Source organism: Monodelphis domestica, chromosome 1, assembly GCF_027887165.1.
Source record: "Monodelphis domestica isolate mMonDom1 chromosome 1, mMonDom1.pri, whole genome shotgun sequence".
Lineage (NCBI taxonomy): Eukaryota > Metazoa > Chordata > Mammalia > Didelphimorphia > Didelphidae > Monodelphis > Monodelphis domestica.
The window spans coordinates 467,887,853-467,913,619 of record NC_077227.1 but is presented as its reverse complement, the minus strand read 5'-3'; the positions used below and the strand labels follow the sequence as shown (position 1 = coordinate 467,913,619).

At 39.8% G+C, this 25,767-nt stretch overlaps 1 protein-coding gene and 1 long non-coding RNA gene across 4 annotated transcripts in view; one reads left to right on the top strand and one right to left on the bottom strand.

The window, feature by feature from the left end:
- The first annotated feature begins 2 nt into the window (after window positions 1-2).
- On the top strand, window positions 3-6,395 carry LOC130456466 (uncharacterized). Its single transcript, XR_008915355.1, has 2 exons — window positions 3-182; window positions 3,251-6,395. It is a non-coding gene; the product is annotated as an uncharacterized LOC130456466 (long non-coding RNA).
- The window catches only part of ADAMTS13 (ADAM metallopeptidase with thrombospondin type 1 motif 13), a 56,399-nt gene continuing 33,324 nt past the window's right edge, over window positions 2,693-25,767 (bottom strand). For 2 of the 3 annotated variants that reach the window (XM_001371685.5, XM_056812654.1), the window contains 11 exons: window positions 24,841-25,030; window positions 23,119-23,239; window positions 21,734-21,863; window positions 16,654-16,833; window positions 15,406-15,585; window positions 13,943-14,147; window positions 12,702-13,026; window positions 10,431-10,577; window positions 9,821-9,997; window positions 6,991-7,175; window positions 2,693-3,564 (listed from right to left, as the gene is read on the bottom strand). In XM_001371685.5, the coding sequence (XP_001371722.3) occupies window positions 3,376-3,564; window positions 6,991-7,175; window positions 9,821-9,997; window positions 10,431-10,577; window positions 12,702-13,026; window positions 13,943-14,147; window positions 15,406-15,585; window positions 16,654-16,833; window positions 21,734-21,863; window positions 23,119-23,239; window positions 24,841-25,030 (2,029 nt within the window). In that variant the 3' untranslated portion in view covers window positions 2,693-3,375. The remainder of the gene's footprint in view (window positions 3,565-6,990; window positions 7,176-9,820; window positions 9,998-10,430; window positions 10,578-12,701; window positions 13,027-13,942; window positions 14,148-15,405; window positions 15,586-16,653; window positions 16,834-21,733; window positions 21,864-23,118; window positions 23,240-24,840; window positions 25,031-25,767) is intronic. The other variant, XM_007475232.3, reaches the window with a different exon arrangement.

The window sequence follows — 25,767 nt, the reverse complement described above, 5'->3', positions numbered from 1 at the left end:
TGTGGCTTGTGGGGGGCGGAAAGGGCACAGGTGTGAGCCGCCTCGGGATACGCCCACCAAATTAATATGGGGAGGAGCTTATTGAGGGCCTAGGTGTGGGATGAATTATCTTCCGTCTTCTGAAGATGCAAGGGACACGTAGGCATTACCGACACTTAAAAAATGGGGAAACGGACACTAAGGTAAGTGACTCCCCAAGATGACTACAATTTAGTGATGGCAAGAACATTAGACTTGAAGGCAAGGACAAGTAGTTGGAGCCCTGGCTCTAACCTTGGGCAAACCATCCATCTCTTATCTATTGTACAAAATGCTCTGATCCAGAGTAACCTGAAATCACGTTACCACGAAGAATGACTCCGGTTTTGATACTCGATTCTTTCTCTACTCATTAAATTCTTCCCAATACTTTCCTTTATAAAAGTTCTTTGTAACTCCATTTTCCCACCAGCAGCAATGCTTGGTATTTTTTGTTGTTCAGTGGAATCAGACTCTTCTTTGCCCATAGGGATCATAGCACACCAGGCCCTTCTGCCTTCTTCTGAAGTCTGTCCAAGCTCATATTCGTTGTTTGCATGACACTATCTACCATCTCATCCTCAGCCATCCCCTTCTCCTTTTGCCTCAATCTTTCCCAATATTAGGGTCTTTTCCAATGAGTCCTGTTTTCTTTATTGTGTATCAGCTTCAGAATTTGTGCTTCCGGCTGAATATTTTGAATTGCTTTAAGTAGTGACTGATTTCATCTCCTTACTGTCAAAGACTCAAAAATCTTCTACAACACCACAATTTGAGAAAGCATTGATTCTAGGGGCTCAGTGTTCCTTATAGTCCAACTCTCAGTCATACATTACTACTGGAAAAACCATAGCTTTGACTGTATTATGGAACTTTGTTGACAAGGTTATATATCTGCTTTTTAGCATGCTGTCCAGATTTGAAGTATCATTCCTTCCAAAAAGCAAGGATCTTTTCATTTCATGACTGCAGTTACTTCTTCAGTGATCTTTGAGCCCAAGAATATGAAATCTGGCAATGCTTCCATTTCTTCCTCTATTTGCCAGGAAGTGATGGGACCAGTTGCCATGATCTTAGTTTTTGTTTTTGTTTGTTTGTTTTTATATTAAGCTTCAAGCCAGCTTTCTCTTTCACCCTCATCAAGAGGCTTCTTAAATCTTCTTCACTTTCTGCCATCAGAGTGGTATTGTCTGCACATCTGAGAATGCTGATATTTCTCAGGGAAATCTTAATTCTGGCTTTTGATTTATCCAGCCAGCATTTCACAGAATGTGCTCTGCATACATTAGATAAATAAGGTGATGATACATGACTTATACTCCTTTCCCATTCTTAAACCAATCAGTTGTTCCCATGTTTGATGCTAACTGTTGCTTCTTGACCCACATACAGGTTCCTCAGAAGACAAGTAAAATGATCTAGTACTCCTGTTTCTCTGGGGACTTGTCACATTTTGTTGTGATCCACATAATCAAAGCCTTTGGTATAGTCAATGAAGCAGAAGTAGATTTTTTCTGGAACTTTCTTGCTTTCTTCCTAATCCAACAAATGTTGGCAATTTTATCTCTAGTTCCTCTACCTCTTTGAAAAGCGACCTGCACTTCTGACAATTCTCTGTTCACATATTTATAGCTTTAGCTTCTTTGGCATCTGTGGTTGGAGCATAGATCTGTACTACTGCAATGCTGAATTGATGTTGCTTTGGATTCACACAGATACCATTCTGTCATTTTTGAGATTAAATTCTAGACCTATTTTTCACCCTCTTTTATTATCTTTTTTATTATGAGGATTACTCCATTTCCTCTAAGGGATTCTTGCCCACAGTAGTATATATTACAATAACCTGAATTAAATTCACCCATTCCCTGTCCATTTAGGTTCACTGACACCCAAGATGTCAACATTTAAACTTTACATTTACCGTTTGACCATATCCAGCTTACCTTGGCTCATAGAACTTATATTCCAGGTTCAAATGTAATATTGATCTTTGCAACACTGGACTTTCCTTTTGTCACTAAACACATCCACAGCTGAAGTTCCTTTCAGCTCTGGCCCAGCCACTTCATTCTTTCTGGAGTTACTTGTAGTTGGCCTTCGTTCTTCCCCAATAATGTATTGGACACCTTCCAACCTGATCTTATATCTTTTATCATTTTGATAATGTCAGTGGAGTTTTCTTGGCAAAGATACATTTCCTTCTCCTGTGTATCACTTTTTTGTCAGAACTCTCCACTATGCTCTGTCCATCTTGGGTAAACACATATCCCATAGTTTTATTGAACTAGACAAGGCTATCCATCATGACAAGGCAGTGATCCTGGAGGGGTCCTAATTTTTATCCCATGGAATAATATTTCCTGGCCCCTTCTGGCCTCTAGGTTTCCCTAGCAGCTTTTTAGCCTCTTTTTGTATGGTGTCCTCCTCAACTAGATTGTAAGCTCTGGAAGACAGTAACTATTTTTTCTTTTTCTTATTTGTATCCCTAACAGTAATTATACTACCTGCTTAACAGAACTGTTGTGAGAAAAGTACTTAATAAACTAAGTAATACACTCATGCTCATGAGTTGTTATTAATAGTTCTTCCAGCTCCTTAGACTTGTTTTTCTCCCTAAAGAGAAAATACTTTAGAAAGGTAGTTTATATAGGACTAAATGAAAGACCCAAACTGAAGCTGTTTTGCATATTTATTGATGTAGGTGGAGTTAGGTGGTACCTTGTATCTGTGCAAAGTCTCTTAATTATTCAGATATCTCCCTGACTCATCTTCCTCAAGACTACGAGAAAGAGTCTAAAGTACAACCCTAGAATGTCAGTTAAAATGGGATTTCAGAGATTATCTAGTTGGACTCCCTCATTTTACAAAATGGAAATTTGAGACTCAGAGACAACAAAGGACACACAATAACTGAGTGGTAGAATCAGAAATAGAACACAAGTTATCTTGGTTTTTAGTCTACTTCCCTCAGGAAAAGTGAGCCCCATCTACCCAAGGGCAGAAAACTTGGATTCTTCCATCCCTAAACCATCTGTAAAAGGATCAACTATTATCTTCTTAAAAAGCAACTTCTCCAGACATTTCAGTCTTTTCCTCTAGGCATGTGATCCAGCTGGGGAAAGAGATATGAGTGATAACTGGTATTGGCAAAGAGAGAAATAAGTTTAAATGTTGACTAGCTTCTTCAGGTCCAGAATCTCAGAAGCCCTCCTCATATTTAATTCCTTAGTCTTTTTCAGGAAATGGATTATTATCCCTAAAAAAACTGAGGTTCAGACATGAGATATGATTGGCAGAAAAGTCAAGAGCAAAGTTAAGAATAAGCTCTCAAAGGCCTAAAGGGGTCAGCCTGTCTCATTTTAGGTCATCTCTAGATGAAGATTTTCCCTTCACTCTAAGGATCCAGTATTGACCCCGAAAATTAATGTTGTCCTCTTGGAAGCTTTCACTGAACTCAATTTCAGCCCGGCTACCCTCAGACTCCCAGTAAAATAACTGTTGTCCATGGAATGTTATCATCTTCATGTTGTGCATGTCACGGATCTGAAAGGAAAAAAGAATATGAGTGCGTCAGCTCATATGGAAGCAGTTTTTGGTCAAGATCTCTTTATTCTGTAACCCATTTAAAAAAAAAACAATGTAACCAGATGTTGTGGAGCTACAAAGAATTAAAATCAAAGAGTTATAATAAAAATTCAAGGGTTTTTGTTTTTGCTTTTTGGCTTTTTCTCATGTTTAGAAAAGAGATGGTATGGTGTAGTGCTAGGGCAGCTAGGTGGCACAATGAATAGAGTGCAAGGCTCAGAGTCAGGAAAACCTGAGTTCAAGTTTTATCTCAAACATTTCATAGCTGTTGACCCTAGGCAAATCATTTAATCCAGTTTGGCTCAGTTTCTTCATCTGTAAAATGATCTAGGAAAGGAAATAGCAAACCACTCCAGTATGTTTGCTAAGGAAATTCCCAAGAATGGCTGAGCAAATTGTGGTATCTTATGGTGATGGAATACTACCATGCTGTAAGAAATGACGAATTAGAGGATTTCTATATGATCTGGAAGAACCTCCACAAATTGATGCAGAGTGAAATGAGCAGAATCAGAACATTATACACAGAAAGTGAAACATTGTGGAACAATCCAATGTAAGGGGCTCTGCTACTTGTAGCAATGCATTGATCCAGGACACTCCTAAAGGACTTATGAGAAAGAATGCTATCCACATTGAGAGAAAGAACTGTGGGAGTAGAAACACAGAAGAAAAGCCTATTACTTATCATTCGTTTATAGGGCTATATGATTTGGATTTTTGGTTTTAAAAGACTGCTTTATTGCAAAAATGAATAATATGGAAATAAGTATGTGATAGCATTTGTATAACCCAGTAGAAGGGCTTATTGGCTCTGGGATGGGGAAGGGGGAAAACGAAGGGAAAGAAAATGAATCATGTAAACATGGAAAAATAGGTTTTTAATTTTAAAAAATAAATCCCCCAAAAGGTCACAAAGATTCAGACATAACTGAATAACTAAATAACATGATGTGTAGTGCTAAAGAGCCAGCCTCAAAGCTAAGAATATCTCAGTTAAGTCTTGCCTCTGACCCAATATGGCTACAAGACTTTTGGAAAGTTATTTAACTTTTTAGTGCCTAGGCGATCTCTAAGACTAAAAGTTGCAGAGAAGCTATAAGGCTGCTTTGGTACAAGAAATTTCCTCACCTATGAAATCACAGGTTCAATCCCTAGTCCCTTAAATAGTAACTTAGAAACATATCCTAAAGCAGGAAGAGAAGTCCCTGGTCCCAAGAATAGCATTGTCAAATGTAAACAAATTTCTCCTTAATAAAAAAAAAATTTTTTTTAAACCACTTTGGGGACAGCCAGGTGGCTTAGAATTTTGAAAGCCAGGCTTAGAGACAGGAGGTCCTGGGTTCAAATTTGAACTCAAACACTTGCTAGCTGTGTGACCCTGAGCAAGTCACTTGCCAAGACCTTGCCACTCTTCTGCCTTGGAACCAATATGCAATATTGATTCTAAGAGAAAAGGTAAGGGTTTTTTAAAAAAGCACATGCAGATGCAGAATATCTGAGTTTAAATAACAAGCTCTGCATGTGACTTTGGGAAAGCCATTTCACTTCCCTTGACTTCAGTTTTCTCATCTATAAAATGGGATTGGGGACAGGTTGGGCTAGTTGGCTTCTTGAGATCTCTTCTGGCTCTAAATCTTATGTTTTTTCTTCATTAATTTTATCAGAGGAAGGTACTCTGAAAAGTAGGGAATTTCATGTCTCGGTTGAACACAGTAAATTTTTAAATCTAAAGCATGCATTAGAAAGCTTTTCTGGCATATACTAACAATTGCTATGAAATGCTAAACTTTATTTGAATTACTTAGATGAGACTCTTTAGACACCTCTCAAAACATGAGAAAATACTTTTGAAAAGGCTTCCAGAAAGACTTCTTGGACTTCTTTTTAATATACTCTCCATTGCTACTAAATATTTAATGGTCCTAGCAGTCAGCTTTTTTTGTTGAAAATTAACTTTCTAGCCAGAGGTACAAGAAATTCACACTAAGCCCCTACAATCTTTTAATCTCTTAGTAAATTTAAGTGTTATTTTTGTAATGTTTTGCATTTTTTCTGTTATGAATCAGGATTGTTGTAATATTTCTACTCTAGTATCTAGACTAATATTTTGGACATTATTATTGTTTTTATTTAAAATGACTTGACAACTCTGCCTCAGGTTTGGGGGTAGGATGGGGAACATCTATCAATATCCATGCTAAAAGGAATATTTTTTTTCTGCAGTACTAATTTGAGTGTATATTTTAGGGACTGGGATTAAAGGGATGCTACTTTAGAGACTTCATTCTTGGTCTTTTTTTTTTTTATGAAAAAAATTAACAAGGTTTTTATAACACTAAGTGTCAAATAAGTTAAGTCTTTCCACTTTGAACAGAGAATAATTAGCCATGTTTTTCAACTTTTTATTTTTTAGAACTTGTTTGTTTTACTGTATTTTTTGCACTTTATAACAAAAAAAGTGAATACAAGTTACATTGAAACATTAGGTGATCTTTATTTTATTTTATTTTATTTTATTTTTATTTTTTATGACTGAAACCAACAGAATGGTTCAATTTGTCATCAGTGTTATTCACATTGTATCTATAGTTATCTTTCCAAATAATTGTATTGACTTAGTGGAGATTGTATGTTAAATGTATCAGGTTGTGAAATTGTGTAGTTTAGGTAAACACTAAATCCATTTATTTTTGTATGGCAGAATTTTAGAATTAGAATTATGTAGACCATATTAGATGTTAAAGATTATACAATAAAGGACTTGGCAAATCAAAAAAAAAAAAAAAGCACATGCAAGGTTTACAAAATAGCCCATTACAAAAAAATTCATAGTATCATGGGCATGAGTCACATCTATCTCATAATAATAGAAAATGAAAAGTGTTTATTTTCATCCATTGACAACAAAGTTAAACTAGTGTTCAAATGTCTTTAAATGTTGCTAAAAGCTGATTTTAAAAAAAAGTTTTCTATTTAATCCCTATCTGAAATTCCTATCTTTCGCTGTTCCATTGATTAGAATCAGTGCCCAGAAATTTTGGGCAAACAGTAGGCACCTTAAAATGTCTGTTGAATGAATGAAGAAGATTGATAGAATTTTAACACTAAGTCATCTTCTTCTCTAACCCTCTCATTTTTCAGTAAGAGAAAGTACAATTATGGAGTTGGAGTATCAAAGGAAACTTTACTAGTTTTTGTCTTTGTATCCCCTAGGCACTAGCATAGTGTCTGACAGAGGATGCACTTAACAAATGCTAGTGTATTGATTGATCTAGTCCAGCTTTTTAGACATAACATAGTCTGACATAGTCAACATAACTGACTAAAACACTAAGGAGGATCAGGATCCTCCTAGTTCTCTCTTCTTCTTAAGGTCCTCACCGAGATGTAGCTGTCAGAAGTCTGATTAGCTTCTGTCCCAAGATCAATGGCCAGAGCATGGATGGCTATCCGGGCTCCTGGAGCCACATTAATGAAGACTCGGCATCCTCCTTGGTTCCTCATATTCTGGTCCCGTGGAGGACTCACTATTTCCCCTCGAGGACCAAAGAGTTGTACATCACATTCTAGGGAAGAAAAAGTTGTGGGAGGGTAAACTAAGTATAGACAAACAATTACCTTGAGAATATGAAAGACACAATAGAAGGTGCTACCATGGCCTGCAAAGTGGTGAGAAGATCCTATATGATTTGTTCTGGTCCAGCCTAACTTCTAGAGCTACTGAAAAAAAGAAAATCTTGGGGGCAGCTGGGTAGCTCAGTGAATTGAGAGCCAGTCCTAGAGATGGGAGGTCCTAGGTTCAAATCTGGCCTCAGACACTTCCCAGCTGTGTGGCCCTGGGAAAGTCACTTGACCCCCATTGCCTAGCCCTTACCACTCTTCTGCCATGGAGCCAATACACAATATTGACTCCAAGACAGAAGGTAAGGGTTTAAAAAAAAAATCTTACTTTTCCAGAAAAAGAACTGCTGAAATCATCTTTATATCAATGTATCTTTGGTTTTATTTTGGGGGGGGTTGGTTATGTACAAGTATGTTCTGACAATAATGACCAATATGGAAGTGTTTTTTGCATGACAATAAAAAGGGGGGGGGGGTGGAGACCCTTGCTTTTCATCTTAATAATAACTCTAAGACAGAGGGGTAAGGACTAGACAATTGGAATTAAGTGATTTTCCCAGGGTCACACAGCTAGGACATATCTGAAGTCACATTCGAACCCAGATCTCCTGGCTCCAAGCCTGGTGCTCTATCCACTCTGCTGCTACCTCGCTGCCTCTTCTAATACCAGTCTTAAGAGGAAGGATCATCAGCTTAACTAGCCAAAAAGTGTGAGGGAAAAATCCACTAATGGCCCTCTTAAATCCTTTCTGTGATTAACAATCATTTCTCCCTTGGATCTCACATAATACTTTTTTTTTGCTCCTCTTTTATGGACTCATCCTATAGTGTTATGTATTTGAGATGTCTACAAATATATCATAAGAGGCCATCCAGCATAGTAGTTAAAAAGTTGGAAAATAGTATGGGAGAGATTAGGTTTGGATCAACATCTCACACCCTATAGCAAGATAAACTCAGAATGGGTGAATGACGTGAATATAAAGAAGGAAACTATAAGTAAATTAGGTGAACACAGAATACTATGCCTGTCAGATCTTTGGGAAAGAAGTGATTTTAAGACCAAGCAAGAGTTAGAAAAAAATTACAAAATGCAAAATAAATAATTTTGATTACATTAAATTAAGAAGTTTTTATACAAACAAAGCCAATGCAACCAAAATTAGAAGGGAAGCAACAAATTGGGGGGGAATCTTTATAACAAAAACCTTTAACAAAGGTCTAACAACTCAAATTTATAAGGAGCTAAATCAATTGTACAAAAAAAATCAAGCCATTCCCCAATTAATAAATGGGCAAGGGACACAAATAGGCAATTTTCAGATAAAGAAATCAAAACTATTAATAAGCAAATGAAAAAGTGTTCTAAATCTCTTATAATCAGAAAAATGCAAATTAAAACAACTCTGAGGTACCACCTCACACCTAGCAGACTGGCTATTATGACAGTAAAGGTAAGTAATAAATATTGGAGGGGATGTGGCAAAATTGGGACATTAATACATTGCTGGTGGAGTTGTGAATTGATCCAACCATTCTGGAAGGCAATTTGGAACTATGCCCAAAGGGTGCTAAAAGAATGCCTGCCCTTTGATCTAGCCATAGCACTGCTGGGTTTGTACCCCAAAGAGATAATAAGGAAAAAGACATGTACAAAAATATTTATAGCTGCACTCTTTGTGATGGCAAAAAATTGGAAAATGAGGGAATGTCCTTCCATTGGGGTATGGCTGAACAAATTGTGGTATGTGTTAGTGATGGAATACTATTGTGATAAAAGAAATAATAAACTGGAGGAATTCCATGGGGACTGGAATGACTTCCAGGAATTGATGCAGAGTGAAAGGATAAGAACCAGGAAAACATTGTACACAGAGACTGACACTGTGGCACAATCCAATGTAATGGACTTCCCTACTAGCAGCAATGCAATGATCCAGGATAATTCTGAGGGACTTATGTGAAAGAACACTATCCACATGCAGAGGAAGAACTGTGGGAGTAGAAACACAGAAGAAAAATAACTGCTTGATCACATGGGTCGATGGGGATATGATTGAGGATACAGACTCTAAGTGATCACCCTAGTGGAAATATCACTAATATGGAAATAGGTCTTGATCAATGGCACATGTAAAACCCAGTGGAATTGCGCATTGGCTATGGAAAGATGGGAGGGGAGGGAAAGAACATGAATCTTGTAACCATAGAAAAATATTCTAAATTAATTAAATAAAATTTAAAAAAAAAAAAGTTGGCTGTTCCATGGACGAAGTGCTCCTTCTCTCAGTTCCAGGCATTTTCTCTGGATTTTCCCCAGGCCTGAAAAACTCTCCCTCCTCAACTCTACCTCCTGACTTTTCTGCCTTCCATTAAGTCCCAGCTACAATCCTATCTGCATTATTAGCATTTTCTTCATCCCTCCTGAAGTTGTCAATCAATGAATAATAAATAAGTCAAGTCTTGACTCTTAATAATTTGCCAATTTCTGACACATGGATATTTTAATGATTGGCTCTCAGGCCTGAAGGGCTGGCTCCAATATGTCCCTGCTCTTCCCTTCCCCCCTCCTTCCCATCTGCCCGGATACCTTTGTGATAATTTTCTGTAGCTACTTGACTCCAGTATTGTAGCACCACCCTGCTCCCTGGGAGCACCGCGCGCTGTCTCATCACCAGAGTGTTGGTTTTGGAGATGAACGTCACACCTGCTAAATTCTTGCAGGTTTTCCTCCAGGTGAGCCGTCCCCAAAACAGCAGCATCTCCCCTAAAATAAGGCAGCAAAACATGGTTCAGACATCATGAAGTCCTCATTTTAAGGCCTGATTGAGGGCTGCTAAGGAAGAGACCCCAGAGGTTCCAGCTCCAGCTTCCACTGGCATTTCAGCAGTATTTCATTATAGGGTAGCACGGTTCTGTCTCCTTTCCTGACAGTGAAGTGGCAAAGGCATTGGGAAATGGCTCCTTTGTCACCAAGCCCAGCTCTGTCATTGTAGTATTCAGTGATGGACTGGGAAAGAGCAGGGTAGAAAGAAAGCCATTTCCTTTAGAGGGACCAGAACGCCCTGAGCTTGCCAAGCTAGAGCATAACTACTTAAACGATTACAGACTCAAGGACCCTAAATTCCTGGAAGGGTATTTGCAAGCACAAGCAAAGGAGAGAGAAGGCCCAAACAAGATAAATGGCCACCCAAACAAACCAACACTGCAGTTGAGGGAGCTCTCCAGGACTCGGAAGGCCACCACTTCCCCCAGAGGTCGACCAATAGCTACTACACACTTGGCCAATGGCATGCCAGTCATGTTGATGGTCCCTGAAGGTTCAAGATATTGCTTTCCACAAGAACCTGGAAAGGGAACAGAAACCCATGATGATCATGTTTGCAGCTGAGAGATGGAGGGAGAAGGAGGGGAACTAGTTAAGTGAATGGCATTTGCCTGTACTCAGTGTTGATATACCCCCCAATATTCTTGGAAGTTTTTGTTTTCATATTTAGTATGTATTGTAATAAAATTATTTTTCATTGATATTCATTTATAACTTTGGACAGCTAGGTGGTGCAGTAGATAGAGCACCAAGCCTAGAGTTAGAAAGATTTATCTTCCTGAGTTCAAATCTGGTCTCAGACACCTGCTGTGTGACCCTGGGCAAGTCACTTAACTCTGGTGGCCTCAGTTTCTTCATCTATAAAATAAGACAGAGAAGGAAATGGCAAACCACTCCAGTATGTCTACCAAGAAAACCGCAAATAGGGTCACAAAGAGTCTAACACAACTGGAATGACTGAACAACAAACAACAAATACCATTACTTTAAAATCTTCTTCTGGGCTTTTTCCTCCCATGATTTAAGTATTAGGACTGTTTGTCTCATAAAAGGGATCTGCTCCTGAAGTCATTTTTTAAAACACTTTCTTTCCCCATTTTTAAGAATAATTTTTGTGGTATTTGTACTATTTGTTCTTTACAGTTTGGTAGACTTTTTTCTGTGAATCTATCAGAACAAGTCATTTTTTCCTTTAGTAGTTTCTTCTTAATCGCTGCTTCCATTTCTTTTCCTAAGATTGAATTATTTAAGATCTCTTTTGTCTTCTGTTATTTTCGATTATTTTATATTTTTGAAGATATTCCTTTATTTCTCTTGTGTTCTCAGTTTTGTTAGCATATGTAATTGTGCATAGAAATTTCTGATCAATTTTTAAAATTCTTCCCATTTTTGCTGTAATTTCACTTTGTTCAGTTGCTATTTTATTGATGTTATTTTCCTGGTCCTCCTCTTTTTAAGCAGTTTGACTAAAGGTTTATCAATGTTAATCTTTCCAGAGAACCAGATTTTAGTCTTATTTGCCATTTCTATAGTATTTTTGGTTTTCAGCTTTTTTCTTCACTAATTTTTATGATCTCCTCTTTTGTGCTCATTTTAGATTTGTTTAGTTGTTGGCTTTCAAAAGTTTTTTTAACTATATATTTAATTCACTCATCCTCTCCTTTTCTATTTTGTTATATGTTTTTAGGGATATAATTTTTCCTCTGAGGGTTGTCAGTGTATTATTTCATCATTATCATTCTCTTTCACATAATTATTCATTGTTTCTATGATTTATCCTTTGACCAACTCATTATTTAGGACTTCATTAAGTCTCTATTTGGGTTGGCATTATGAGAAAAGAAGGATGGAAGGAAAGAAACACTTTTTAAGTACCTACTATGTGCCAGGAATTGTTAAGCACTTAAAAGATATAATCTCATTGGGTCATTACAACTCTGAAAAGTAAGTGCTACTATTATCCTCTCTAGCAGTTGAGGAAGTTGAAGAAATTAAGTAACTTGCCCAGAATCATACAGCCAGCAAGTATCTGAGGATGGACTTTAACTCAGGCCTCCTTGACTTCAGGATCAATCTCCTAGATAATTCTTTAATATCATCCAACATCACAACTTAAAGATCTATTCATAGGTTAAGATCCATCACATCCCAGCTCTAGAGCTGAGAGGGCCTTTAGAAGTAATCTAGTCCAACCCCTTCATTTTAAAGAAAAGGTAACTAAGGTCCAGACAGATTAGATGATTTCTCCAGGTTCACAGCAGAACTGGAAATTCCTTTCAAGTTCTTTGACTTCAAATTCAGCTCTCTCCCATGGACTATACGGTAGTATTGCCATGCTTCCCAATTCCCAAGCAAAGTATAATTCAGAGCCTCTTTTTGGTTGAGAAGATAGCTGCTACTGCCCCATTCCCATAACCCTCCCTTCTTCCCTTTTCTCTCATCTTCTCCTACTTAACTCTTGGTTCTAAGAGAGCCATTTAGGAAAATAAGTAGCTTTCAAGTCTTTCCCTTAGACACAGAGGAATCAGTGTCTTCCACTAGTGTGTTGGGTTTGTTTGTTTTTTCTGTCTCCCTTGTGAAGTCCATCAATCATCTGAATGGATGAGATTCCATCTGATCAAAAAAGAAATAAAACATAACTTGCCAGTGTTCTCCTCCTGCCTCAAGTGTTCCTTGGCTTGAATAGATGAAGAAAATTGGTTGTTGGGAATAGCCAGGGCTCTGTTCTGGGGACTCTCAAGTATAAGAGTAGGAGCAGCTGTTGTTGGGCTTAGGGTTGTTGTGGCTTCCTCCTGAGTCTTCATTTTGGGGGTCACCTGCCTCCCACAGGGTCCAGCTGAGCAGCCCCTCACAGTCACAGACTTGGGAATGTGCTGACAGAAGATGGCAGGTACTGGTGTATGGGACTGGTGGGGCTGGACACAGAAATCATGGCGGCGCTGGATTCCATTCCCACATGAGGTGGAACACTGTAGGGAAAAAGTGGCTCAGTTGTGATATATTGGCATATAGTTGCCTAAGGTGTAAAACTTACTTTACAGGGAAAGGGCCAGGGCATCATGACCTGCCTTTGCACATATCCATATTTAACCTAAGACCTTTTCCAGCAACCCACTTGTATCCCCAAACATTCAAATGGTTAAGCTGTGGGGCTGTCTTCTGCCCCAATAGGAAATATATCAGAAGCTTCATGGCTAAAATAGGAGATTGCTTCAGAATCAAGGGTCCTATGGGGCTGACCCCTGCTATGACTTCTCTTTCTGCTCTGCCTCCTTTGGCTTTCTGTGGGTCTCTGAATTCCTCACCAGCTGCCCCACATTTTTTTAAACCCTTATCTTCTGTCTTAGAATCAATACTCATTATCTATTCCAAGGCTAGGTGGTAAAGGCTAGGCAATTGGGTTAAGTGACTTGCCTAGGATCACAAGGCTAGGCAGTATTTGAGTCCAGATTCGAATCCACAATCTCCAGTCTCCAGGCCCAGTTCTCTACCCACTGAGAAATCTAGCTATTCTTTGCCCTACCTTTTAACTGGTTCATGGCACTTCCTGATTCTCGTCTGCCTGTCTGATTTCACACTCAATTGCTTGCCCTGATCTAAGATTCATGTGTATTTTGGGAACCCTGAATAGTACTGCTGGCCCACCAACTAGCCCAGTTGTTCACAGCAGACTCTCCCTTAGCTCAAACTCAGCCTCTCAACCCAGTCCCCAGGCACCAATGCTGCTGATCCAAGTTCCAACAAAAGATAGGTTATAAATTGGTTTGATTTTTCTTCAAATTCTTTCCAAAGAGAATCAAAACAAATATTTAAAAGACTCTGGATGGGAAAACACAAATACCCTTTCTTCTCTCTAAGCACTCCAAAGCTGGCCAAAATGAATACCTCTGTCCAGTCACTAAAATGCCATTGGTAGGTACAGTCTGCTATAATGCAAGGGATGCTAGCTGGGGGCCTCTCCAAGGTGGCACAGGCTTCCTCTTCCACCTCTGCCTCCTCTCCATGATCTAGCTGCACACAGATCATTGAGCGCATGGCTGTGCCCAGACCACAGCTAGCTGAGCATGAGCTGGTTGACGCTATTTTCCACCTACATCAAAAAGAAAGCATCATTGAGAGAGGCAGAGGATTTAGCTATCCAATTGTTCACAAGGATGTGCTCAGAATCCTAGATTCTCAGAGCTGGAAGGAACCACAACTATTACCCATGTCTGAAAAGAAATATTTCTACCGCATCCCCAACAATATAGTCACGCAGCCCCTGCTTGAAGTCCTCCAGTGATGAGGATCTCACTACCTACTAGAAAAATAGGGGACAGTGACACTAGCCCAATTGCTACTGCAAAGCTCCGCCCTTCTCATCCCTCTTTTAAAAAAATAAGAAAGTCAGGGGTTTTGTTTGTTTGAAAAATCCTTACCTTATGTCTTCAAATTGATACTAAGTAGGGTTCCCAGGCAGAAGAATGGTAAGGAACTGACAATTGGGATTAAGTGACTTGCTCAGGGTCATACAGCTAGGAAGAAGCTGGGGCCAAATTTGAACCTAGGACCTCCCATCAGCAGACTTGACTTTCTATCCACTCAGCCACCCAGCTGCTCCTTACTAATATGTTTTTAAAGATGTTTTGTTGCTAAGTATCCTGGAACACCACCATGTAAGAAGAACCACATTTGCAGGTAACCCCAAGGATAACAGAAAGATATACTATAGGCATAAATTGTCTGTAATATACTTCCAAAACTGACTTATGCATTAGAAATGGCATAAAAGACACTCTCAGAGACATATGTCTCTGGAGATGGTCTGGATGAAAAGTAAGAGTAAGAACTAATAGATGGACCAGTCAGGGCTATCTTTTACCATCAAAAAGTAAAAAAAAAAAACAGAGGAAGTTATCCAGTGCATCATAGCGGTCCTCTACAGAGGACAGAGGATTAAAGAAAGATATAAACAAGTAATTCATGGAGAGAGAGAGTAGGGATGGAGTACCTGGGCCAATAACATCATGGATCCATTAATATAGAAATACAATTATTAGAAAGTTTGTTCTTATCATGAGGCAAAATCTATTTCACCTATTGTTCCCAGTTCTGCTCTCCATGGACAAGCAAAACAAGTCGAATCTTCCCCAATAAAGTTCTTGAAAATAGCTATCATGTCCCCACCAAGTTTTCTCTACTCCAGGCTAATCAACTTGAGATCCTTTGAGGAGTAACTCATATAACATGATTTCCAGTCCCCTCACTATCCTGGTCACTCTCTTCAGTATATGCCCCAGTTTGTCAGTGTACTTCCTGAATGTGGCACCTGGATTATTCTAGCCCGTCTCCCTGCAGGGGCTGCTGACCTGGGTGGACAGGGGTCAAGGCTGCAGGGCTCCTGTTCCTCTGGGCGAGGTAGCTCCTGGCACTGGATGTCAGGCACAATCTCTTCTTCATTCTCCCCAAAAGCCCTGGCACAGTAGAGGATCCTTTGAACCACCCCTCCTCCACAGCTTACACTACAGGATGCCAGCTTGTGCCGCCACCTAGATGAAGCAAGGTGGGCAAAAAATATATCTTTGGCCTTACAAAATTTCTTAACTCTCCAAATTGAAACAGAATCCAAGATTCCCCTAAATGCTAGGAAATCCAATTTATTCACCACATAGAAAAAGGCAAATAAAATAATGTGTATAAAGTTCTTTGCAAACCTTAAGCACCATAAAAATGTGATCTAATTTTATTATCAAGCAAGCCTGACCTTTTATTACTGCTGCTTCTTTTTTTTTTTAACCCTTACTGTTCTGTGCCAGTAACGACCCTAAGACAGAAGAGCAAAGTTATTGAGAAACAAACTGCTCCACAGTATATCATCTCTAAGGACACTGGTGGCCACCAGACCAGCCAATGGGCAGCATTTTCATCCTGGAGAGGTTCCCTTAATTCAGTGATGGTGAACCTTTTAGAGATGGAGTGCTAGGATACCCCCACCACCCCCCGACCAAGTGCCATGCCTACCCCCCAAGAGACCACCTGCTAAGCCCCTCCTCACTCCCATATGCTGGATATGCCCTGCCCGATCCCCTCTTACACCACACAGGGGAGGGAAGAAGCACTCCCATTGGGCTGCTGGGCAGAGGGGCAGGGGAAATGAGGAATGTCCTCAGTGAGTGTAGAGAGGAGGAGTGACCTGAGTGCTCTGCTCCCCTCCAGCTCTGCCTTACCCCCTGTGCACTCCCATTGGCTGCTGGGCAATGGGGCAAGGGAGGGGGGAGAGGAAAGGGAGCAGCTCCATCTGAGTCCATCTGCCTTTCTAGTAAGGAACTGGGGGGGGGGGCATGTTCCCACAGAGAGCACTCCCCATGCCATAGGTTCTCCATCACTGCCTTAACTCTTTCAAGGAAGCCCTTTGATAAGCCTGGTATTAGGCCATAAGATTAGTGCTACCAAGATTATCACTGATTAGTTTGACAGATAAATATGTTATATGAAGGTTTTTTTGTAAGCATCATTTACATTTTCACCCCCAACCCCCATCCCCACCCCGAATGCTATCATTCCCTCTCAGTGGAATGGATTAAACATGGAGCATATGGACACAAGAGCATATAGACCTGGCAGGACAGGGCTCTGGACTGCAGTCCTGGTAGCTGCTGGGCCTGGGCATCCCCCCACACTTGGAATGAGGGAGACTGATGGTTAGGCCTTTGTCCTGCCTCACACAATGGACAGAGAGTGGCACTTTCCCTCCTCCACAGGTCACTGGACAAGGGGCCAAAGCTTTGATCTCCCACCTAGAGGCAAAAAGAAGGAATGACTTTGTTAGACCCCAGCAGGCTCTCTTCTTAGAGAATATGCTTCTTTGCTATCCTGATTTGGAAGCTGATACTGAAAATGAGGGCAGCTAAGTGGCACCATAGTGCATGAAGCGCTGGGCATGAAGTCAGGAAGACTCACCTTCCTAAGTTCAAATCCAGCCTCCAATACAAACAGGTGACCCTGGGTGAGTTACTTAACCCTACTGGTCTCAGTTTCCTCATCTATAAAATGAGCTGGAGAAGGAAATGGCGAACCATTCCAGTATCTTTGAAAAAAAAAATGGGGTCATGAAGAGTCAGATACAACTGAAACAAATGAACAATAAATGAAAGTGAGCATTTTTAAAAATACAAGTTCCAATTCTGTATAACCTCGAGATCAAACTATAGTACTTCCTTATCATAAGAATCAGCTAATACTTTGTGACAGACCACATTCATGACAAAACAGAGAGCATGCCGGTCTTAGAGTCAGAAGAGCCAAATTCAAATCCCACCCTGCTTTGTGACCATGTGTCAACCTTAAAATCAAACCAACAACATTTATATTGCTCTGACAAACCAATAGAGCTCTGTAACAAAGGTGTTTCCATTGAGAGAGTTCAAAAATACGCATGGAAGGTGGGGCAGAGGTGGATAGACCCAAGGTCTCCCCCAAAGAGCCTGAAGGAAAGTACAGGCATTTATAGTGTTTCAAGAAAAAGGAGAGGGGGTGAGTGGGTAACATGGAAAATTCCTGCCCAGCATAAGCAATATACGGTCAGTCTTTTGGAACATACCAGGATGCAACTTTGATAAGAGAGAGGAAAGCCTGGGCACTGTTCAGGGCACACTGACCTTGTTGGAACATTGCAAGGCCACTTTCAGGCATACCTCACTATTCCAAAATCTTGATGTTTCAAATCAAATATAAATATCACAAAAGCCATTAGAAACCTCTTAACCCTTGACATGGACAAGTCACTTAACCTTCCTGAAACCTCACTTTCTCATCTGTAAAATGGGGATAATAATTTATTTGTCACAGGGTTGCTGTGAGGAAAGTCCCCTGTAAATGTCTGTGGAATAGCTAGGTGGTACAGTGGATAGAACACTGGGCTTGGAGTCAGAAAGATGAGTTCAAATCCAGCCTCAAACACTTATTAGCTGTGTGACCCTGAACAAATCACTTAACCCTTTTGCCTCAAAAAAAAAAAAGTTCTTTGTAACAAATAGTCAACTTAGGATGTCCATTAGGGCATTGGGAATGGCTGAACAAGTTGTGGCATATGATTGTGATGGACTACTACTTTATCACAAGAAACGGTGAGCAGGTTAATTAAAAAAACAAACAAACATGGAAAGGCCTAGTTGAAATTATGGGAAATGAAGCAAGTAGAACCAAAAGAACATTAAATACAGTTACAGAATTAATGTTTGAAAAATAACTTGTGAATGTCCACCTCCAGATGGACATTCTGTTAAAATTCAACTGTTAAATAGAAATACAAAAGACATTTTTTTTGGTTGTTAAATGATGCCTTCTCTAGTGCAGGGAGGAAAGGAAGGAAAGGAGATATCTAGGAAATTTAACGTAACCAACAAATAAAGGAATTAACAAAATTCTCTAAAAAGACAAAGAAAAGGATAATCTCAGCAATACCTGGAAGGATTTATACTCACAAATGCCAAGGAAAACAAATAGTACCAGGGGAATGACTCATGTGATGATATCCACAGCAATAGGAAGGGACAAAACCTAGAAAAGCTTCAGAGCACTGATGATGAATGCTCTGATCAATTGTAATTCCTTAAATTCAAGGTGAAGCACACCTCAGACATTTGGACCCAAGAAGGGACTAAGTAGAGGTGAGAGAGTAGAGGTATAGAATAAGATGAACATTTTTAGGAATTGCCAATGGGTGGGTGTTTTGCTAGACTATATTTATTTGTAAGAAACAAAGAAGAAAGAAAAAAGAAGAAAGGTTTTGAGGACTTATACAGAAAAGGAAAATTTTTCAAAAGGAAGGGAAAAAATCAAGACCTTAAAAATCTGAAGAAACAAAAAGAATTTCTTAGGGAGACACAAAGAGGTCAAATGTGTTATTACCTTATTAAATTGAATAAGTACTTTATAAAAACTGCAGTCAAAAGTTCACAGATGCCCATACAATTTCCTTCATTCTATCTATTTTGAAATGGTTATTGGCTATTGAGTTCATAATTTTTAAAAATGTTTTAAAGGAAAAAAAGGGGGAGTGAAGCATGACTAGGAAGCATAGTGAATAGAGCACCGGGCCTAGAGTCAGGGGGACCTGGGTTCAATTCTAGCCTTAAGACTATTTTGATATGTGATCTTGGGCAAGTTATTTAAGCCCAATTTCCGAGTCCTTGCCATTCTTCTGTCTTCAAATTGATACTAAGACAGAAGGTAAGGATTTTTTAAAAGCATCAACTGGAGAAAAAAAAAGGCTTTATGTCAAATATCTCTGTCAAATATATCAAATGTATGTATCAATAGTCACTAAACATTTATTAAGTCCCTACTATGTACCAGGCACTGTGCAAAGCACTGGAGATGCAAATAAGAAATGGAAAGGCAATTCCTACCCTCGAAGAACTTACAATCTAATGGGGGAAGATAATATAGAAAAGCTTCAAAGCTGAAAAAGGGGACCTGAAGAACATTAGGTATGGGAGCATGATAGACAGGTGGGAGATGAAGAGATAATGGGAAAATCCTGAGCCCTTTAAAGAAGGAAGCTTTGGAAAGAGTTTATCATTCTACTCTCCAGCCCTCTCATCAGAGGAAAGGCAATGGAGGGCTCTAAGGTGATGTTGAGTAGTACAGCTGAAACAATCTCTGAGGATAAGATTTCAGAGGAAGAGCTTATTTTGTTTGGGAGAGAGGGAGGGATGTATCCAAGTTATATAGACAACAGAAATATATATGACCAAATGACAGTCCCCAGAATGTGAAAATATGAGCCAACCATCTCAAAAAAATTATAAATGGGGCAGCTAGATGGCTCAGTGGATAGAGAACCAGACTTGGACACAGGAGGTCCTCAGTTTATATTTGACCTCAGATACTTCCTTGCTATGTGGCCTTAGGCAAGTAACTTAACCCCAATTGCCTTGGAACTGACACTTAGTATTGAAAAACATTTTAAAGAAATATAAATTATTAACAACCATGGGGGACTGGGTGAAATGCCCAAAATAAGATTCAAATCAATGCAAACTTAAAAAACTTAAAGTTTCACCTCTTGTCCAGAAAATTGGAAAAGATACAAAAAATGTGAATAATCAATGAGAGGTTGTGGAAAGACAGGCATGCTAATGAATTGTCAGTGAAGCAGAGTATTGGTATAACCATACTGAAAAGCAATTTGGAATTATATAAATAAAGTGACTAAAATGTTGATACTCCTTGACCCAGATGTTGGCCCCCCAAATTGATCCCCAAGGAGGTCAAAAAGAAAAGGCTCTATATATACCAAAATGTTTAATAGGGCGCAGCTAGGTGGCTCAGTAAATGCTGAACCTGGATTCAGAAAGATTCATCTTCCTGAGTTCAAATCTGGCATTAGATATTCACTAGCTGTGTGATTCTGAGCAAGTCACTGAACTTTATTGACCTCAGTTTCCTCATTTGTAAAAAATGAACTGGAGAATTTATGTAATTTGGAGAAGGAAATGGCAAGCCACTCCAGTATCTCTGCAGAAGAAAAACTCAAATAGGGTCACAAAGAGTCAGACACAACTGAACAACAACAAATCATGATATGTGAATGTGATAGCATATTATTGTGCTTTAAGAAATGATAAATGTAGGGGCAGCTGGGTGGCTCAGTGGATTGAGAGCCAGGCCTAGAGATGGGAAGTCCTAGGTTCAAATCTGGCCTCAGACACTTCCCAGCTGTGTGACCCTGGGCAAGTCACTTAACCCCCATTGCCTAACCCTTACCGCTCTTCTGCCTTGGAGCCAATACACAGTATTGACTCCAAGAAGGAAGGTAAGGGTTTAAAAAAATGATGAATGTGATGAATGAAGCATAAAAGGACTTATGTGATCTGATACAAATACAGGAAAGTGAAACAGGAAAACAATATACACAATGACTAAAGCAATGAACTAAGGAGAATAGACGTGGAAGGAAAACCATAAAACAAGCAAAGCTGAATAGAGTGAAGTTAAAAAGATTAAAGATTAAGTTTAGCCTCAAGGAAAAGTTATGAGAAGACATATTCCTTCTTCTTTATAGAGGTGGAGGGCCAAGGCTGTGAAACACTGCCCATAATGTCAAGATCTTGTGTGTGTGTGTGTGTGTGTGTGTGTGTGTGTATTGATTGGTTTTGCTGAATTTTTTTTCTCTTTTTCCTCCTTAAAAAAAATTATTATAAGAGATGGCTTTTTTGGAGTGCATACCATCTCAAGGGGAGTGGAGGGTTAGTGGGAAGGGAGGAAGAAGAGAATTCAAGACTCAATATTCTTTGAAAAATTCTAGAAACTGTTTTTATGTGTAATTTGGAGGTAAAATAAAATAAAATTTAATGAGAGAGAAAGAGAGACAGACAGACAGACAGACAGACAGAGACAGAGAGAGGAGAGAAAATGAGAAAATCTGGGTAGGGAAATATAGATGATATAAAAACAAAAGATAACACATCTATTTTTTTAGAAGCTCCACATAGATATGACTTCTTGTTGGAAGTGGTTTTTTAGTGGTTGGTAGTTAGTAGCATTGGTGGCATTATTGCTGATGGTAGTAGTAGTGGTATTGATGGTGGTAGTGATAGTGGTAGTAAAAAGGTATAGTGCTACCATCACCAGTGTTGAGGACAAACAATTCTAAAGGTGAGGAAAGGCAGCTGAAATGATTTCTTGCTTTACCTGGGTGGACAGGAAGCAGCATGGCAGATCATCATCTGATTTGCTGGCTGGCTCACTGGGTTACACTTTGCTTCCTGGACTTCTTTCCTGCTAGCAAAGTCCAAACAAACATATCGTAGCTCCCTTAAGCCTAGGGGGGAGAATCAGAGAGGTCAGGGATTTAAATCCAAAAGGATCCTTAGAAGTCATAGATCTAGAGCGGAAAGTCATGAGAGGTCATCTAATCTAGTCCCCTCATTTTTTTCAGATAAATTGAGGCCTAAAGAGATGTATTAAAGGGGGCAGCTGGGTAGCTCAGTGGTTAAGAGCCAGGCCTAGAGACATGAAGGAGGTCCTAAGTTCAAATATGGCCTCAGACACTTCTCAGCTGTGTGACCCTGGGCAAGTCACTTGACCCCCATTGCCTAGCCCTTACTATTCTTCTGCCTGACTCCAAGACGGAAGGTAAGGGTTTTAAAAAGAGAGAGAGAGAGAGAGAGATGTATTAAAGTTGTTTTTTGTTCTGGTCCCCTAACTACCCACACACATACACACATACATTCCTAGCTAATACAGTAAGTTTGTGAGTAGTTATAAAGTAACCAATAGAAGGAAGTAAGATGGCAAAATGGAACCTAGACATTATATCTAAACCATCCCAAAGATCAAAGAAGCATAATGTACAGACTGCATCATATATTAACTAAAAATCACATCCTGAGTCTGTGCTAAATCAGGGGAAGCCCTCTGGCCCTTTCTGTGAGGGCCTTTTGGTTCTATGAAATGTAAACCAGAAGAAATTAAAATTATTCTGTATATTTAGTAATTGATTCTATCCTATAATTGACACTATTCTGTCTTACTCTCCCAATTTGTCAAGCCACACTTCTTTTCTTGAGTTAAGCTCAGGAATGCAACTTTCCCTTCAAGCTACTTTAAAAGTATAGTTGAGGGGGCAGCTGGGTAGCTCAGTGGATTGAGAGCCAGGCCTAGAAATGGGAGGTCCTAGGTTCAAATCTGGCCTCAGACACTTCCCAGCTGTGTGACCCTGGGCAAGTCACTTGAGCCCCATTGCCTAGCCCTTACCACTCTTCTGCCTTGGAGCCAATACACAGTATTGGCTCCAAGACAGAAGGTAAGGGTTTAAAAAAAATCTCATTCAGTCCAACCCCTTTATTTTATAGAAAAAATTGAGATCCATAGAAGTGACTTGCCTAAGATCACAGAAATAATAAGTGATAGAGCTGAGATTAGAATCCAGGTCTTCTGACATCAAATCCAATCACAGGGAAGCTTTCAGTTGATGACCAACTTATTCTGATTCTCATAGGAACTCTGGTGACCAGAGAGATAAAAGGCTAACATACTTCAATCCTTTTGCTACCCATGTTCCCAAAGATCCTTACCTGTACCACAGGAGACTGAGCATTCCCCAATCAGAGGGCTCCACACATACACTGTTAGATTCTCCTTCCAGGAAGCTCCCAATTGGTCCAGAGCTTCTTCTGGGAAAGACCCAGGTTCTTGCTATGAGAAAATAAAACAACCCCCCAGACCCACCACAAATAACATGCTGATGGACATGAATAGACTCAGGAGACATCCCATCCTATTTGCCCAGTTACTTAGAGAACATGTGAGAGTCAGAGAAGGAGCAAGGGAAAGGGACAGAGCCAGAGATAGAAATGGAGAGACAGAGATAGAGAAAATGAGCTGGGTTGGAAAATGTGAGAAAAGCCCCAAACTTTTAAACTAACTAAATCTCCTTCTTGAAATAGGTTACTTTCCTTAGCCCTGACCTCTCTAGTGACTGAGTATTCCACAAAAGATTTTTGCTCTCACAAAGCCTTCCAAGGAAAAGGCATCTTTCCATATTGGTTCAGGCAATTTTGAGATACACGGGGGATTGAAATCCAACTACCACACTTTATATGGCAGGCTAGGTTTGCAAAGTGTTTTTACGTATGTTAGCTCATTCGATCCTCAAATGGAGCCTGTGAGGGAGATACTATTATTATCTCTATTTTACAGGTAAGTAGGCTGAGATACAGTGACTTGCCCAGGCTCATCCTGCTAGGGAGGGTCTGAGGCCGATTCAAATCCACATCTTCCTGACTCTAAGTACAATGCACTCTATGCCACTTCCTCTGAGTCCCCAAACCCAAGTTGAGACCACCACAGGCAACTTGCCACTGGTATGAAAGTTATCCAGCCACCTAGTTCTTGGATATAGTGGAGAAGCCTCACAATTTTCTTTTTAAGCCCTTACCTTCTTTCTTAGAATCAATACTAAGTCAGGTCCAAGATATGAGTGGTAAGGGCTAGGCAATTGGGGTTGAGTGGCTTGCCTAGGAAGTATCTGAGAATCAGATTTGAACCCAAGTTCTTGTCTCTTTCCACTGAACCACCTAGCCTAGGAACTTTTATTTATTTTTTATTTTGTTGTTGTTTTGTTTTCTTTTTTTGGCATTTTTTCTCTATTTTTAAATTTTTAAATATCTTTCCATGTTTACACGATTCATTATCTTTCCCTCCCCTCCCAACAACTTTTAGAAAAAGAAAGTGGGGGCAGCTGGCTAGCTCAGTGGATTGAGAGCCAGTCCTAGAGACAGGAGGTCCTAGGTTCAAATCTGGCCTCAGACACTTCCCAGCTGTGTGACCCTGGGCAAGTCACTTGACCCCCATTGCCTAGCCCTTACCACTCTTCTGCCTTGGAGCCAATACACAGTATTGACTCTAAGTCGGAAGGTAAGGGTTTAAAAAAAAAAAAGATCCTCTATAATAATCCTCTATAAAATGGAAAAAATGAGACTATCTTCATAAATTCTAATAAATGAATTCTCCTGAGGTATTCTGGTTTTTGTCTTCCATTTGGCCTGAAGCCACAAAACTCAAAGGAAGGACTGAAGAAACTTTGGTTAGGCAGTAGCAGAAAAGAAACCTTCAAGGATGACATTTTTCCCATATAAGAGGAACAGATGAAGACTTATCACCTTCAGTCATCATCCTTCTAGCATGGATATAAGCAATACCCCTCTTTCCACTTCCCTCCCAAACACATTCTGAATTATTCCCTCCTTATTATGAATTTGTTTCTTGAAACTAAACAGGTAGAGATGGACACTTACAGTATTCCACCCCAGGGGGCAGACAGTCACGACACACGGTAAGAGGTGAGAAGGTTTTTCTTCCATAGAGCATAAACTGTCATCCACCAGGCCTTCCAGACCATCTCCTTCCTCCATGCATGTCACATTCCTCTGGGCTAGACCCAGACCACAGACTGAAGAGCAGGGACCAGGTTCAGACACCTTCCACCTGAAAACAGAATACTGGAGTCAGGAGATCCCATCCTTCTCTCTGAATGCCTCTGCTATGTGGCTTAAACAGAACTCCTAACCAAGATCATGAACCCCAAAGATAGAGTAAGAACAAAGAAACATGAATCCAGGACACCTCACATCTCACCTCAAAAGAGCCAGCATTCCTGAGAAGAAAGTTAATAATCATAAAAACAATAGGGACAGCTAGGCAGCACAGTGGGTAGAGTGCCAAGCCTAGAATTGGGAGGTCCTAGGGTCAAAGGTGACCTCAGACATTTCCTAGCTAGATGACCCTGGGAAAGTAAATTATTTAATCCAATTGCCTAGCCCTTTCCCTTCTCTCTTGGAGTTGTTAATGGGACAGAAAGTTAAGGGTTCAAGAAAAAAAAAACAATAACAATAATAACTAGCACTTTAAGGTTTACAGAGCATCCTACACATGTGATGTCATTTGATCCTCACCTGTGAGGAAGGTGCTAGGATTATCCATCATTTGCAGAAGAGGAAACTGAGGGTGATTTGCCTAAGGTCAGACAATAAGTATCTGAGACAGGATTCAAACTCAAGTCTTCCTGACTTGGGAGTCAACATTCTAACACACTATCCACTGTCACCTAGAGGTGGCATGGAAGGTGAAAGGTCTCCTCCTAAAGGTTATCTGTAAGGGCAGCACTGACAGCACTGACAGAGAATCCCAAAAAACCATGGGAGTGTCTGGTAAGGCTGACCCTA